Source organism: Aspergillus piperis (assembly GCF_003184755.1).
Source record: "Aspergillus piperis CBS 112811 unplaced genomic scaffold BO85scaffold_15, whole genome shotgun sequence".
Taxonomy (NCBI): domain Eukaryota; kingdom Fungi; phylum Ascomycota; class Eurotiomycetes; order Eurotiales; family Aspergillaceae; genus Aspergillus; species Aspergillus piperis.
The window spans coordinates 533,726-548,782 of record NW_020291605.1 but is presented as its reverse complement, the minus strand read 5'-3'; the positions used below and the strand labels follow the sequence as shown (position 1 = coordinate 548,782).

Sequence of the window (15,057 nt, the reverse complement as noted above, 5' to 3'; positions counted from 1 at the left end):
GGTGATGCGTAGAGCAGAAGCTACCGAAAGAGAAAAGAGCGATGGGGGCGAATGGGAAGGCAAATAGTTCTTAAATAAATAGTACAGTAGTATCATAGGCTGATCCGCCTGAATTAACTAGCTAATCCACTCCTCCTGTAGCTATGAAGAGGCGATGAGGACAGTCTGTTCTTTCTGCAGTCAGCTGGCCTGCTGAGCATTCTGACTGGCTCAACCGGACCCGCCCTGGACAGCAAGGGACCTTCATACCAAGGGACTGGTAATCTAGGCATACTTCACTTAAGAAAGGGTAGTACGTAGTGACCAGGTAGACACCTAAACCGATGGCTACTGGCGACTTGGTCGATTGGCCGGTAGGGATGGTAGACATAGATGCATGCTCAGGCACATGGGACACCAGTATCCATGATGATGATGACTAGTTATTTATTGTGAGACCATAGTGTATCTCCCCTGGGGAGCTACTTACCCACTTTTGTCTTAGTGGTACCGAGGTACCGCCCCTACATCGACCAATTTGGATCCCTTTATTACTCAATTGAGTAACGGTTCAGTTACTAGGTTAAATTAGTTATTTACTTGCTGTTACTCCGTAGTTGCTAACTAGATACTACTTGGTATTCAGTCATTCCTCCTTTACCCTTCCCTCCCCCCCCCCCTCCAAGGGTTGAACCTACTCCTGCGGACCTTCCAGCTGGGCCACATTCCATGGCAAGGTCTCGAATTACTTCTATTTAACCATAGTACTCACGTTGTGTCTACCTACTATGCTGGGTAATTGAGTGCAAGTACTGGTGGACATCAGGTACAGCGGATGCCGCCTATATAGTTACTAAGCGCTATTAAAATAAACAATCCAGTCCCCTAGACCTGGGGCAGTACAAACAGGGCCATTGTTCGGCCACACCAAGTAACACATTCGGGTGATTGCCACATCTACTCAGACGAGTAAAAACATGAATTACAAGTCATCCTATCGCCTCTATTCCACTAGGTCCTCGCTATGAGACGGGCATTGGGTGACAGCTCCATAGGCCGGCACCTCCTGTCTGGTTCTTCCCTCGAGTTCCTTCGAAAGTGAAAGCGCGTCCCTCTTTCCACGCTCTACATCGACCAAAAGCATCAATGGTAAAGGAAGCAGAATCAGGACAGCCAGGAAGACGAACGCAGGTCGGATTTCCCCGTAACGGTCGGTGATGATGCCAACAATGGCGGGACCAAAAACACTGGAACCTTTATCAGTGATGGCATACAGAGCATAGAATGCGGCCTCATATCCCGGAGGGATCAATTCCCCAAAGAAGCTCCGACAGTATGAAGAAAGCCCACCCATGACGAGACCATATATGACGCCCAATGGGTACATCTCCCATGGTTGTTGGAGGCCTAAGTACCCTAGACTTTTGATTGCGGGGATAAAGCCTAAGAGACCATAGAGCGGCACAAGCTCGAATAATATAATGCAAGCAACTATCGTTTGTGAAGCTCGGAGATTGAATGCTCGCGACACAAAGCTCCAAGAGAAAGCTCCAAAGACTCCTGCAATCATCGTAATGACGTTTATTAGCCCCAAAGCGGCTGGCTGCATTCCCAGTTGTGTCTTTGCAAACAGGACGGCCGTCCCGCTGACTGTCGCAATACCATCACTTAAGAGGAACCAGGCTGCCAGAAACAACAGGATATCTCTCAGATGTCGAGTGCGCATTATTGTTCTGCCCAAAGATTTCCAAGCGTATGCCATATAACTAGTCCATGTACGAGTCTCCTTCCCATATGGAAGGGGCGGGCCGGGCCGGGCACGTAGCCACATTGCCGCGGGTATGGTGAAGGTAAACCACCAGAGCCCAATCAAAAAGAGGACTAGGCGTAACGAGAATGTTGTCTGGTGAGTTTCGACAACAACCAGGATGCAAATTGCTTGCAGTATCACTGCACCTATGTATCCGATCCCGATCCCGTTTGAGGATAACTTTGTGGAGAGCTTCAATTCTTGAGAAGTTTTCGAGGCAAACACTTGAGTATCATCGCCCGTAGTAGAGGCATTGCGGCTTTGTTCTGGCCGAAGCAATGATGTTACTTCAGTTTCGTCGGTTTGACCCGAGCCATCGGCTGTAGAGGTCGAATCATGGTTGGGCTCGGTGGGTGAATCCTCCTCACCATGTCCACCCAGCAATATGGGATGATAGCGAACCAGCAGAGGCAGAAAAGAATTCAATAGTACAAAAGAAGCTCCAAAACATGTATTAGCTATAATCGCTAACAACCCACCTAGAAGGTAGAGCCTTGGAACGACTGCAAGGAACAGCATTGTAGAAACGGACCCGATAAGTGCAAAGATGACCAACAGCATTTTGCGGTAGCTTCCGTGATCCGCAGCACCTGACATTGATATTATCAAGATGGCTTGTATGAACACACTCAGTGAGAATGTGTACATAGCGAAGCTTGCAGTGTTGACTTCAACGCCGAGAATATGGATAATGCACTGGCTTGTTCTGGGTGAGCCTGGTTTAATAGATGCAGTGGTATCAAAGATGGTGTTCCATGTCCTCGATGGTGAGGTCAGCTCTAGAGAGCTCCAAGAAGCACTGCACGGTGTTGTCTTATCGGAAAGAAGTACACCGCGGTCTCGAGCCATTTGCTCTAGGGTGATGGGGAGGAACGATCCTAGATTATATTAGGAGGTGTACAAAGTGTACTTCTCGGCCTGTTTGAGAGATGCATACCCATAGCGCACACTGTAAAAACCTCGGCAGCCCAGCCATAGCTGTACCATCCAGCGAGCTCCTTCTTAGATGTCGGTCTGGTGTCATCTCCAGGGAAATCTGGAGGTGGAGGACGGATGGAAGCGGTCTGAACTTCCAAAGAATTGGTGCAATTTTGCATTATGAATTGCTCACATATCCAAAAACGAGAACAGCTAGACCGAACACGCTTGTCTGTAGAATGTTGTTGAAGCTGGTTAACGTATACGCTGGAACAAGTCGTACAAAGGGCGGCTTTGGTAAATTGGTAGTAGATTTATAGGTATGCTATACGCATAATGACAGCTAAAAATGAATAGGAAATTGCTACTTACAATTGTGCTTGCTTTGCTGTGAAACGGAATCTGCAGGAAAGATGTTGGCTGGATAATAGTAGTAGTGCTATTGATGACGGTCAGGCTGGAAGCGAGTAACAGGCAGAGCTCGAAAAAGGGGAGGAGACGTCAGCAAGAGCAACAAATGAAGGGCGTAATGATGTTCTCTGTCCAGGAATTGATTGATAGAATTTTAGCAGTAGGGTGATTGATAGCTCTCCGGTCCGACAACCGTATAGCGCGGCCGGGGATGGAGGAAGCTTGGAGACCTGGGTCGAGTACTTATCTACTTATCTAGGGCGCTGAGGAGCTCTCTCTAAGTAGGTAACTTGCGGGTGGAGGCTTCGGAGAACCTAACCATTTGGTTCTGGAATGCGGTGTAACTGTAACTTAGTGGTATCAATATTACCTGTCATATAGCTTTTCGGCAGATAGACTTCAACGAATTTAGTGTATGGTATTGTAATTTTAGCCGGGCAGAAAATTAAGGCACAAAGGCACCAAAACCTAGCTACTGGCTGATCCCGTGCTCATGCATTTGCATCGCATCGCGCAGGCCTCATCTTTCGATCATCCACCAGTACTTTCACAGATTCTCAACGCTTTTGCAAGCATATTGGTATCCATCCCGCCACCTTTGATCCCACAGTATTTACGCTTCAATCGCTCATCTTGCGAATGTCTTTTACACGTCTCCTATTCTTCTAAAGGGTTATTCTGACATCACCTAGCTCCCCGCCTTCGGTTTTCGATACCCTGCATATCACACGGCAGTCACTTCTTCCAAATTAGCGTCGCATCTCTGTCCCATCGAGGCAAATTTTAAAAGTCATATCTATCAAGCCACTTTTGTGCACAGCCAAGCCTATGCGCTGGGCCATTGCCTCAATCTGAGATCCCCAGAGCAACGAGACCCTGACACCTCGGTCTGAGTTCATTCAATCAGTCGTCAACCGCCCCCCTACGTTGAGCGCATAACGCGCCAGTTACAGTTTCTCGATCCGGTCGCTAACCACAAACCAACCGTTTGCGCTCTGGTTAAGAGAACATAAATGGCATTACATTGAAGTCTTCGGCCGACCTACCCAGCATAGTCAGCTTCCCTCCCTACCCCGGTGCCAGTTCCTCCGGTATCAGAAAGGCCCCATATTGAGCCGCTCGTTCTGTGCTGTGCGAGGGGTAAAGGAGGGGAGGGATTAATTATACAAGGAGCACGTTTATGCACGGAACATGCCGGGAGTCGTCATGGACAATGCCAACATTGGCGGACTAAGACACGGGCCAGGTAACACCTATCCTCAAGATGGACTGTCACATCCTCGGGGAGAAGTTGCTCAAATCAATGGCGCCAATGCACAAGATGGTCCTGTTCATGTTAATGGCGTCGAAAAGAACGCCAGTCAAACTCGAGGCGCGGAGACAGTCTCAGCAAATCATGCATCAAGGGTAACTAAAGGACCACCTGAATTGCCCCATATCACACAAGGGTTCTTCCCTTTCGCGAAATTGGTCAATAGGTCCGTACAGCAGTGCTGGAACGATCTATCGGACTTGATTACTGAAATGGCGGAGATGCAGGTGAATTCTCATGAATTTCACCCCTCGACAGCTCCAACTACCGGCAAGTCGCCTGGAAATCAGTCTCCTGGAAACATACGGAAGAAGCTTCGAATATTAGAATTTTCTCACGCTAAAAGAGCCGAATTCATAAAACTGCTCGTCCTCTCTCAATGGAGTCGACAAGCAGCTGATGTTAGTAAATTGATCGACATTCAGAATTTCATTCGCACCCGGCACCAAGCGTATATGAATGCGTTACAATGGGTTGGAGACATGAAAAGAGACCTCGTTCAGGCACAGGTAGCAAATCCTGATCTGAAGACCGCACTGGAAGTTTTGTCGAGGGGCAAGGTGGCGTCAATGTCCGATGTAAGCTTCGTTATCTTCTACAATATTGACCATCTCTCTAATGTTGTTTGCGCCGAATTCTAGCTCGGCTACAAACCCCCACGGCGCTTGACCGTCCGAGGAACGCTCAGGAAATTACAGAAAATCAATCGATTAATCGGTGCACGACTCGTGGTGCAAGAAGAGATTCCTCCTCCATTCAGGAATTACCGGGTTCATGATGGCCGGGTCACATTTAGCGTCCCCGGCGAATTCGAACTTGACCTCTCCATTGGCGAAGAGAACGAAAATTCGCAGTTTTTCTTTGTCGATATACGTTTCCTCTTCTCGCCTTCACCACCAGTTTTGAAGGGCCGATTATTGAACGAGCTCGAAATGACGATTAATGACGTGCTTCAAAATAGTGGCTTGACCGGGTGCTTCGACTTGTTACATAACCTGGTGTTGACTAATAAAGTCAACACATTATTCAAGCAAGCTACTGAATTGGCTAGAGGTTCCTGGTCTGAAGGTTTGCGGGTTGAGTTGCTGCACCGAACACTTGTCGTTCAGTACTGGACACTGAAGCCTGGAGCTAAAAGCTGGCTTGAGATCGGAATCAGGAGAGGCCATCGCAAGTCAGACAGCGAAAGCCCTGGGTTACCGTCTTTGAAGTTCCGCTGGATGAGGGATGGGGGGGAGGTGCCATGTGAAGATATTGCTTTTGATGCAGAAAATCTCTCTATGGAGATTGTCCTGCGAAGTGTCATCGCACTGCATGTCTCTCACATCCTTTCTTCGGCATACAACAAGATAAGACAAAGCTCGCTTTTCTCAACTGGCTTCCTATCCTTGCGTGCTCATTTAACAAGAATTGAGCCCGGTGATTGCCAACTCGATGCCCAGCTCACGGAAACTAGGCATCTTCGAGTCTCCATTGAACCCATGTCCGGAATGAGTATCTTATCAGCCACCCCGACTGTCTCGGACCGCTCTGATCTGGAGCGCAATCCTGAAAGATCCTCTGTTGAGGACATTGTCTCCCGTGTTGCTCGAATCCGTTGCAATGCAGCTATAGAAGAAATAGAATCCAAGGTCAAAATGCTAGGATTCGTGCCACTCAATCCGAGGGCATGGAAAGTTGATATTCGAAGGATCTTCCCACCGAACGTGCTACGCTTCACACTCTTTTCTCATCAGCTCTGGGGACGGAATTGGATTGTGGCAGCAACTAGCAGCATGGATGGCGATTCTTGGTGGGTTGTGCAACTTCGCCCAACGGTGCCTGCAAAGGGTCCTCCCGTCCCTCATGGAAGCGGCCGTGGCCAGTCTGTTCTCCGTTCCGCTCAGGTTGTCACAGATTCATTCTTCCCCGCACGTTATGATATGGACGATGCATACCTCGCGAACCTCGGGCACAGTCTTTCAGGAATTCTGGCCATTCATTCCAATGCACGCTACTTATCGGACTTGCAGTCTATCAAGTTCCATCCTCCCCCACATAAGTTGAAGGTCGAACCTGATCTCCGGGTGCCAGATATCCTTGTCCGGTACGATGTATCAACTCTTCCTAGTGTTTTTAGGGCAGCCATGCCCATCAAGGCAAAGAAGAAGAGTCTCATTAGAGACACTATTCGTCTTGCTTTCCATGGAGTTGATCCTCGTGAAAAATGTGCTATCATGGTAGCTTATGGCAATTTAGTCGATTCTACGGCTACATTAGGTCCACTTATCTCGAGCTGGGATCGCTCACTAGTGTTTCAAAAGGGAGGCAGTGGCTTTGCGATGCGTTTGCTTGCACCTGCTGGTCACCCGGTCATCGCCAGCCTTCTTGAGAATCTGCAGAGGCTTGAGTGTGTGCTCTCCGTTCTTGAGTCACTGCAACGGAAAAAGGTAGAGATTCGGACCTTCTCGCTATCGAGTATATCCTTTGTTTATGGTCCAGAGAGAGATCTTGCGGCTAGCCTCAATATACATCTGTCAAGGAACGAATCTCTCATGGAGCTCAGCCCTACTGAGCTGGCATCTAGGTCCGAGTCTTTATTTGGCCTGCGTTTAGGCATACAGTTCGGTCTCCAAAACCCGCACCGCCGAATTCAGGAATCCCTTGCGTCTAGTCTTAACCGCTCTTCCACCGAGGCGGGACTTGATACCGTTGTTGAGCTTCTCACGCTTACGCTTCCCCTGATGAGGGCTTTGGACCAGCTAATGGCCAATACCTCATACAGTGGGCCTTTGAGACTGCACGTAACAGTGCGCAACGCTAGGACGTACCAAATTCACTACCCTGGGGACGAGGCTCGGTTTCAATTGGTGGCTGCTTCGCACCAGAACCGGTCGGTTTGGGTACTCAAGGACGCAAACAGCCAAGGAAATAGTAAGAACGATGACAGTATCACAGCCAGACTCAGACAGACACTGTATACGTCGAAGGGCGATGGTTGGAAAGGGCTTGAAACTGGAGTCGTGGCAGAAGTCAATAAAGTCGGAAACCTCTTACGAGAACTTGAGAAGTGCTTTGCTGCCTCTCGGGCTGATCCCAAACACGATCCTGCTGATTCTGCTGCCAACTTTAATGGATCGAACAATCCAGGAACCTCGGCCTCGGAAACCGAAAAAGGGACAGCAGACGGTGCTAAAATTTCCCTCTCAGACCCGCTTACAACCTTGCCGAACGACAAAAGCAATCTTTCCCAGGCAGACACGGCAGCGCAGAAAGAGGACATAATCATGATCGACTGAAACCGCTCACGACCACTGCCTGGACTAGTGCATCTTATGCATCTATTTTCTTTTCACTTGAAACGTATTTGTTTTCTTGACCATCGTTTTTTGCGTCTTGTACAGTGTCTACAGGTCGAGCTCTTTGTGATTAGAGGCTCCCTATTATGCCAGCTGCCGTGGTAGCCGAACGCATGCGTACGTTTTGGCAGGTGCTCTTTGTGGTTGAATTCTAATGTCTTGGGAAGATTATAGTCTAATGAGGTGAGGAGATATGCCTCGGGTGTCGGAGGGTCAAAAAAAGGAAAATCGTTTCCATTGTGTCCTATAACAATACCCGTTCATTGCATGATGCGAATATAACCGCTCACCGTACGTCAAAACACAGTTGTATATTTACATAACACCAAGTCGTTAACTTCGCAAGAAATCAGAATTTTTCTAGCACCTAGTGCATAAGTTCCGTCACGTATTCCCCCGCTACAGGCGTTCCTGTTGTATCCTGCCTCGATTCTTGACGGCATCATACTCAATCCACCGGACAAACGATAGTTCGCCCTCCGGAACAAGCCGGCCAGGATTCATCACATGGCAGCCCTCATACGTTATACAAAACGGTGCGGCCTCTGGATCTGCAAGAATGATTGCAGTTGGAAGCGGATACAACTGTAAGGAAGAGACGTAATCCCACAAAACGGGCCGCAAAGAAAGCGGGAAAGGCGACAAAGTGCCCTGGTCTAGAATCGATTTCACAAGCCTTCGAGCGAAAAGAGTTGTACTCGGGGTTGGATTAGAATCAGTGCCTGTCTGTGGGCTCTGGCTGTGAGGTTCGAGATGGTCGGTAGGCTCCCCAGGAGATGCGTGCGCGTCTTCAGCCATCGCGGTATCGGCGCCGTGGGAGAGGTTTACAGCGTTTCGTCTTAATCTGTTAGAGATATCGTCTCTAAATATCGCAATATCATGGACAGGTCCAAATAGGGTAAGGCGGGAAGGATTTGAAGTCCATATTGCCTCCCCAGGAGGCCCAGATGACTGTGAGGAGTCCGACTGCGAGTTGGCAGTAGCAAATGCACGTTTCACCCTGGTAGTAAATAAATCTGGAATCGAATGGCGGGGGACTGGGGAAGCGGCGCCAGCTGAGAAAGCCGACGGCCATGGATCATTGTCGCCCGGAACAAATATGAATGTCGAGTGCTGCAACAATGAAGGAAACTCCGACAGTATCAAGGAGAGAGCATCAAAATGTTCTTTATACTCAATGCTGCCCGCCTGGCCACTGCTGTTTATAATCGCTTTCTGCACGAAATTCCCCGTTAGGACAAATATGCTTGGCCGCTCCTCCGAAGGCAAATGGTGATAGACGCTGAAGACCTTCCGCAATGCGTCCAGGGTCCGCATGTTATCCAGATTGACCTCCCCCAAAGCAACCACCCTTAACCGGCGCTCGCTTTTAGCTACATCCCGCAGGTAGTTGGTTTCAATCTGCCTCATTCGCGGGCCACGTGCACGTTCACTTCCGACTCCCAGAAAGTCAATCCATCCAAGTCCTCCACTAGAACTGACCTCCCTGCCACTTTGTTGGTTGTTCATCCCAAGAGATGTCTCCCGCCGCTCACAGGGAGGACCGCATATGGAAACGCCCACGAAAACTCCTCCAATGGCACCCCCAACCCCGGAATTGCCGCCTAGAGTGGACCCCCTGACATTTTCCTCTTCTTCATAGATCCCATCAACGAGGACAAACATCCCTGGAGCGAGCCAAGCTCCATCTTCAGGCACCATCCGCGCGTGTCTAAGATCCAAGGAAATACTCCCCGTCAAATCGCTCAGTGTTAAGTCGCCCGTTGGGGACGTTGAGAGTAAACCTAGAATAAGGTGTGATGTGCCATTTCTCCCGAGTAAATTCGCGATTGGTGTGAGCTTGTAGCCTTGGGTAACCGCTAAAGAAGATGATGGTTGGCGCAAGATACGCGAGGGACCGGACGGTGAATGGAATGACTCATGCCGAAGTAGACGTTGATGGATGACATTGTAACGATCTCTGAACAAATTCGTTCTGTGAGAGGATGGGGGGAATAGGGTAGGCCTTGATCTTGCGACTTCGAAGTATTTCTTATCCGCATTATAAGTCAATCGCGGTATATCAAACGCCTCGATAACTTTAACCCAATGTCTCGGGTGTGAGGGGACATCGGAAGTTTCTGTTGGACCTTCTCCTTCCAGCCCTGCCGCTGCATACAATGGCGGATCGGCCCTAGAGCGTCTGGTTCCTTGGCCGGGGCTTGTCGTTCTTGATGGGACCTCATCTGACGTGGCGTGCTTCCCAGAGACTACCCTTCCCCCACTCATATTGCTCTCTAAAGCCTGGAGGATGGCTTTCAGTGAGGCGCCCTTACCCTCATCGACAATGACACCACCGCCAGCTTTCTTCCAGGCTTTGGCCACTTCATCAAGTACTCTTTCTGCGAGACCTTCTTCGCGCCATGCCGAGCCACAATTCTTCCCCACGAAGGTGGCTAGTGTTTGAAGCGCAGAAGAGGATATCGTTAGGTTATGCTTGCGCGTGAAGGTACGGAAGGCCACAGGCCGCAGAGTCGAAGGAGGGAGCAGTATGGGAAGGACCGATGTCCTCGTAGGCAGCGCATTGGGTCTGTTCTTTCGGAATGGATAGGCGGGAGTTCCAAATCCGGGTGACGATGAAGGTACGGGGTCCGAGTCCATAATTCAGATAGTAGATTGTGACTGCGACACTGGTACTGCAAATCCGCTCTTGGTCGAATGCGCGTCTAACTGCCGGATATCGTGCGGGGACAATGTCACGACAAGAAACTCGTAGAGTTCCTCGGAATGGGTGAAGAGGGAAAAACTCAAGGAAATGGAGAGAGCGAGGGAAGAACTGAGAACCGCTGTCAGTACAAGGTGATCCTGCCAACGCCGGTCGACTGATTAACCATTACCTACCTGGATGAGGCATTGACGTATGGAGTAGATCAAGCAGAACGCGTCGTGGCGGTGGTGATGGCGGCACGCGCGTCCCCCACGCGATTTGTTCCACTTTTGCGACAACCTACAAGGCCATTATCCATGATCTTTCTCAGTACTCATGCACTGATCATCACACCAGACCTATTTTGATCAAAGGCACCATAAATTTCGCCAGAGTAGCCTCTTTTCGTGATACTCCTCTTTCCACCCCCGATTATCAAATATTTCCCCCCGCCTATTGGAGGGATTTCCTTGTTGGGTTGGTTCTGGTTCGTTCCTCATCCATTACATTACCATCAACCACACACATCCATAATGGAACCAAGTACATCCCCGAAAGACGATAGTACAAAGACTCGAACAGCTTTGGACGACCTTATCAAGCAAGCTGCCGCCAAAGATGCCATCAAGGATTACAACGCCGCTGCAGAGCTATATTCTGAGGCCACGGAACTTCAAGCAGAGCTCAACGGAGAACTAGCGCTGGAAAATGCAGATTTACTATTCGCCTACGGAAAAGCCCTCTATAATGTTGCCGTCAGCAAGAGCGATGTGCTTGGGTCCAAGGTAGCTGGAGAATCACAGCCGAGCAGCGCATCTGTCGAGAGGCCATCCGCTGCGGCAACAGGCACAACCGCAGGTATCGTTGAGAAAGCTGTCGCCCAGGGCCCACCTGAGAAGTCCGCGGGAGCCCAGAAGTCAAATACTGGTGATGTTCCAGCTAAGCCATACTTCCAATTCACTGGTGATGAGAACTTTGACGACTCGGATTCGGAAGACGAGGCCGACGGTGAGGAAGCTGCGGCCGATGACGAAGACGACTTTGCCAATGCCTTCGAAGTTCTTGACCTGGCGCGCGTGCTATACCACAAAAAGATGACTACGTTAGAGGAGGGAATTGGCAAAGGGAAATCCGCAGATTTGCCTCCAGATCTCAGACACGTCAAAGAACGTCTCGCGGATACGTACGATTTACAAGCGGAAATCTCACTGGAGGCAGAAAGGTTTTTAGATGCGGTGACGGACTTGAGGACGTCTCTGGATCTAAGACAGTCTCTGTTTCCGATTGAAGATCCTTCTGTTGCAGAATGTCACTACAAGCTTTCTCTTGCCCTAGAATTTGGCTCCGTCAAAAATGAGAATGACAGCTCCCAAGAGGACAGTACCCTCAAAGGGCCGGTCGACGAGGGAATGAGGGAAGAGGCCGCAGCTCAAATGGAAAAGGCTATTGAAAGCTGCCGTCTGAGGATGGATCAAGAACAGAAGAAGTTGGTCGCCGATACTTCATTGGATGAGGACAAGGTGACCGCTATGAAGAGAAGAATAGCAAATGTCAAAGACATTATAGCAGACATGGAGCAAAGGGTAAGCAACAGCCTTCTTTCCAAATCCCTTCATCGCATACCCTTCCTACTTCCTTTGTTTCGGCTACAGTTACTAAGAACATTGACAGCTCGTCGATCTTCGACGCCCGCCAGTATCTGCTATTGAGAAAAGCGATGCAGATAACACAGTGCTGAAGGGTATTTTGGGTCAAATCATGGGGCATTCCCCTTCGGAGCAAAAGGCTCATCTCGATGCTGTCACAAAAGAAGCAAATGACCTTTCTGCGTTTATCAAAAGAAAACCTGCGAGCAAGAAGCCACCCCAGAACAGTGAGACTGTACCAAAACGATCGGCTCCGGAAGAGGGCGCGGGAGGCGATACAAAGAGAGCACGAGCAGGCGATAACCTTGAATGAACCTGGGTATACTGATCGCCAGAGGCATCAACGTGTCTGGTGCTCTGTCTATCAACCCTTTGTAGCAGCTAGAGATCACCTGAGGAAGTGCTCTATCATGCTAGCATTTGCTCAAAGGTTTAGAGCGTTAATTCGGATATGATACCCAATGAAGCGAGGCCGCAGAAATAAATATACATTATACAGAAATAGCCACCAAGTTATCTGTGAATTCTATTGTGATACCACTTATTATTATTACTGATTAAGGTAGCTCCCAACGAACCATAAGGGAGAAAAGGAGAAAATGAATCAAAGAATCAGAGCCGTCTGGTGCACAAAGCAAGGCGGTTTCGTAGCAAACAACCCCACCTTGCTCCGTCTGAAACTGCGGGGCCGTTGGGTCATACTTCATTTCATCAAACATGGAGATTCTCATGAAGCTTCATTAGGCGCAAGAGCATAACTCATTATCATAGGGCTGTGATTCCGAATAGAGAAGACCGGCGTTCGGGCAGTTTGCGATTTCTTCGGCGTACAGCCAACCCAGGGGACCAGATTCCAGAGAATAAGTCCTCGCATTCATCTTCGTTCTGGCTATCAAATTCTATACTGTTCGAAGGTTGGTCATGTCCAACCTCGGTAGAGCTGGTATACGCCGGGAGTAATGCTGTTTCAACAAAGGCGGGCGATTCCCAAAAAGAAGATGTCATAACCCTTTCGGTCTCCAAAATGAACTTGCCGACCTTGTAACGTTGCGACTCTTCTTCAGCAGCTATATATTTCCAGCCGAGCACATTTCCGCAAATGGAACAGTTGATGTCGCCTACTGTGTGCGCACCAGTGACCAGTCTCCGCGGCACGGGCTGCTGTATCATCGTATTTAGAAGTGTATCGGTTGGTGAAGGTCCTCTAGCGAGCGCAGGCTCGCCGGACACAAGATAGGCACGGCCATAGCGACCGGTGAATCCTTTGCTGATTATCTGCGACGTCAGGCATATATCTGCTGCACAGTGTGAACAGCGGATGCATGAAACATGGCCCTCCAGATAACCGGCGTCACTTGGCTTCAGAAATTGTCCGGATCCTTCTTCCGAAGATGGCACTCTGGACCTCACGCTTCGCTGTTTGGTTCGGAAGAAAGATGGCTGGAGCAAGAATTTAGGAAACATAGAGCCTTGGATATAGGATCTTTGCCCTGTGAAGTACGTGAATAGGGGGGCATGTGTAGCAACCAAATGGCGAGAGCATCAAAGAATGCTGCTAGTTTTTATCATAGTTCTAGTATCTCTAGCATAAAAGATGCAGTTGTTACAGTGAGGTATATGGAAATGGGTAGGTATCATACTGAGGTCATCACCCGTTCCTTGGCGATCTAGTGATCGGAACGAGTCATGACATGGTCATCTGACAAAATAATGATAGTTATGGATCCCGGCTGATGTGCCAAATACAAATGTGAGGCCATTTTCGGCCTGACTAGGGAATGGAAGCATAACCCAAAATCAATACATATATAAGGATTATTCATATCATTTGGCCTTTGCTCCTTGTTAGAATAAGTGAACTAGCTGTTTGGTTGCCTATAGCTAAACCTCCGCATCCAAGAAAAGCCATTTAGTGCTAAGCGAGCGTTCGACGTCTCTTGCACCACTCCACGGTTGCAAAGTAGTCAAACTGAATCCGCACCAACCGAGGTTCCGTACAGCTTCTAGTTCAACTGCATCGTGCGAACGGGGTACACATGCCACAATTCGGGGGCACCCAAAAGCAGATATATTAGCAAGTTCAAACAGGGCAATCAACCTTATGGGGAACAAACACGACAGTATGTTAGTGATATCCACGGGTTTATACCTCGTCTACATTTAGACGAGAACATTGGTGCACATACCCTGTTTTCAGACCGTGACCGAGTGCGTTCTCTGCAAGGAAAACAAACAAGGTCGGTTCGCCGCTCGCATTGGTTACAAAACCACGGTGTATAGTGTCGCTGGTGTAATCCAACAGCTCGAACCACTGTGCAATCGGCATACTATTGTTCGGCCGGCTTTGAGACGCACCTACCCCAAGTGACTCTTGTCCAGCGAAGCTCCTCTCACCAAGAAAGATCGCAGACAATGTGTCACAGAAGAGCCTCTCACACTCTTCCGGGATAGTATGCATTGCCTCCCCTTTATATTCCGGTAATATATTGCCCGGCCAACTAACCCCCACGCCTGGAGCGATGGAGAGTCCAAAGGGAGGACTTGGAGATGTCTTTGACCCCGAAGGGACCTCAGGGATACCACTGTGTCCCTAATAAGATGATCAGAAGTTAGCAGTTAGTTACGAAGTTTAGACCATAATGATCGATTGCGGAAAGGGGCATCGTACCGGCCCCCGCGGTAGTGCAGTAGTGGAAACTATCGATCACGGAAGTGGATGATTTGACGCTGTAACAACTGGCAAGCACGCTAGCCTGGGGATGTTTGTCGAGTGTACACTGCAACTGATTTCGGGTGCTACTGTTGTGATTCGATGACTTGGCCATGATGATGGATGGATCTTATAAGTTGAAGATCAGATGTGCTATCTTTCGGGACAGGTGGGCGCGGCTTGAGAATACGTATAAAATTTCGGGTCCACTGGGTAGGTATCTTGTAATAACCTTCTGACAGCCGCG

At 49.1% G+C, this 15,057-nt stretch overlaps 6 protein-coding genes across 6 annotated transcripts; 2 read left to right on the top strand and 4 right to left on the bottom strand.

Annotated features, from left to right (window-relative positions):
- Nucleotides 1-982: 982 nt before the first annotated feature.
- Nucleotides 983-2,886, bottom strand: BO85DRAFT_490133 (MFS transporter; the record flags this gene model as incomplete). Its single annotated transcript, XM_025663642.1, has 2 exons — nucleotides 983-2,667; nucleotides 2,727-2,886. 2 exons carry the CDS (start codon nucleotides 2,884-2,886, stop codon nucleotides 983-985), a joined length of 1,845 nt encoding a protein of 614 aa, XP_025513512.1.
- Nucleotides 2,887-4,107: 1,221 nt separating this feature from the next.
- Nucleotides 4,108-7,938, top strand: BO85DRAFT_76465 (mediator of RNA polymerase II transcription subunit 14). Its single transcript, XM_025665645.1, has 2 exons — nucleotides 4,108-5,008; nucleotides 5,072-7,938. Exons 1-2 carry the CDS (start codon nucleotides 4,310-4,312, stop codon nucleotides 7,706-7,708), a joined length of 3,336 nt encoding a protein of 1,111 aa, XP_025513511.1. The 5' UTR covers nucleotides 4,108-4,309; the 3' UTR covers nucleotides 7,709-7,938.
- A 19-nt stretch (nucleotides 7,939-7,957) lies between these two features.
- Nucleotides 7,958-10,647, bottom strand: BO85DRAFT_451365 (DNA polymerase epsilon noncatalytic subunit). The gene has a single exon (XM_025660578.1). The coding sequence runs from the start codon at nucleotides 10,406-10,408 to the stop codon at nucleotides 8,168-8,170; it is 2,241 nt and encodes a 746-aa protein (XP_025513510.1). The 5' UTR covers nucleotides 10,409-10,647; the 3' UTR covers nucleotides 7,958-8,167.
- Nucleotides 10,648-10,754: 107 nt separating this feature from the next.
- On the top strand, nucleotides 10,755-12,535 carry BO85DRAFT_76467 (SHNi-TPR domain-containing protein). Its single transcript, XM_025665646.1, has 2 exons — nucleotides 10,755-12,037; nucleotides 12,126-12,535. The coding sequence occupies exons 1-2, from the start codon at nucleotides 10,988-10,990 to the stop codon at nucleotides 12,411-12,413; spliced, it is 1,338 nt and encodes a 445-aa protein (XP_025513509.1). The 5' UTR covers nucleotides 10,755-10,987; the 3' UTR covers nucleotides 12,414-12,535.
- BO85DRAFT_76448 (yippee/mis18 family protein) lies at nucleotides 12,515-13,903 on the bottom strand. Its single transcript, XM_025665644.1, has one exon. It carries the CDS (start codon nucleotides 13,562-13,564, stop codon nucleotides 12,866-12,868), a length of 699 nt encoding a protein of 232 aa, XP_025513508.1. The 5' UTR covers nucleotides 13,565-13,903; the 3' UTR covers nucleotides 12,515-12,865.
- Nucleotides 13,904-13,906: 3 nt separating this feature from the next.
- Nucleotides 13,907-14,891, bottom strand: BO85DRAFT_401698 (ornithine decarboxylase antizyme). Its single transcript, XM_025657168.1, has 3 exons — nucleotides 14,725-14,891; nucleotides 14,287-14,690; nucleotides 13,907-14,198 (listed from the first exon to the last, which is right to left on the bottom strand). Exons 1-3 carry the CDS (start codon nucleotides 14,761-14,763, stop codon nucleotides 13,982-13,984), a joined length of 660 nt encoding a protein of 219 aa, XP_025513507.1. The 5' UTR covers nucleotides 14,764-14,891; the 3' UTR covers nucleotides 13,907-13,981.
- Between the last annotated feature and the right edge of the window lie 166 nt (nucleotides 14,892-15,057).

Bases quoted from the DNA above. Each gene is read 5' to 3' on its own strand.
- BO85DRAFT_76465 (XM_025665645.1), top strand. From the start codon at position 4,310: ATGCCGGGAGTCGTCATGGACAATGCCAACATTGGCGGACTAAGACAC. The intron at 5,009-5,071 runs GTAAGCTTCGTT...GCCGAATTCTAG, and splicing joins AGGTGGCGTCAATGTCCGAT to CTCGGCTACAAACCCCCACG.
- BO85DRAFT_451365 (XM_025660578.1), bottom strand. From the start codon at position 10,408: ATGGACTCGGACCCCGTACCTTCATCGTCACCCGGATTTGGAACTCCC.
- BO85DRAFT_76467 (XM_025665646.1), top strand. From the start codon at position 10,988: ATGGAACCAAGTACATCCCCGAAAGACGATAGTACAAAGACTCGAACA. The intron at 12,038-12,125 runs GTAAGCAACAGC...GAACATTGACAG, and splicing joins TAGCAGACATGGAGCAAAGG to CTCGTCGATCTTCGACGCCC.
- BO85DRAFT_76448 (XM_025665644.1), bottom strand. From the start codon at position 13,564: ATGTTTCCTAAATTCTTGCTCCAGCCATCTTTCTTCCGAACCAAACAG.
- BO85DRAFT_401698 (XM_025657168.1), bottom strand. From the start codon at position 14,763: ATGCCCCTTTCCGCAATCGATCATTATGGTCTAAACTTC. The intron at 14,691-14,724 runs GTAACTAACTGC...TCATCTTATTAG, and splicing joins ATCATTATGGTCTAAACTTC to GGACACAGTGGTATCCCTGA. The intron at 14,199-14,286 runs GTATGTGCACCA...GTTCCCCATAAG, and splicing joins GGTCACGGTCTGAAAACAGG to GTTGATTGCCCTGTTTGAAC.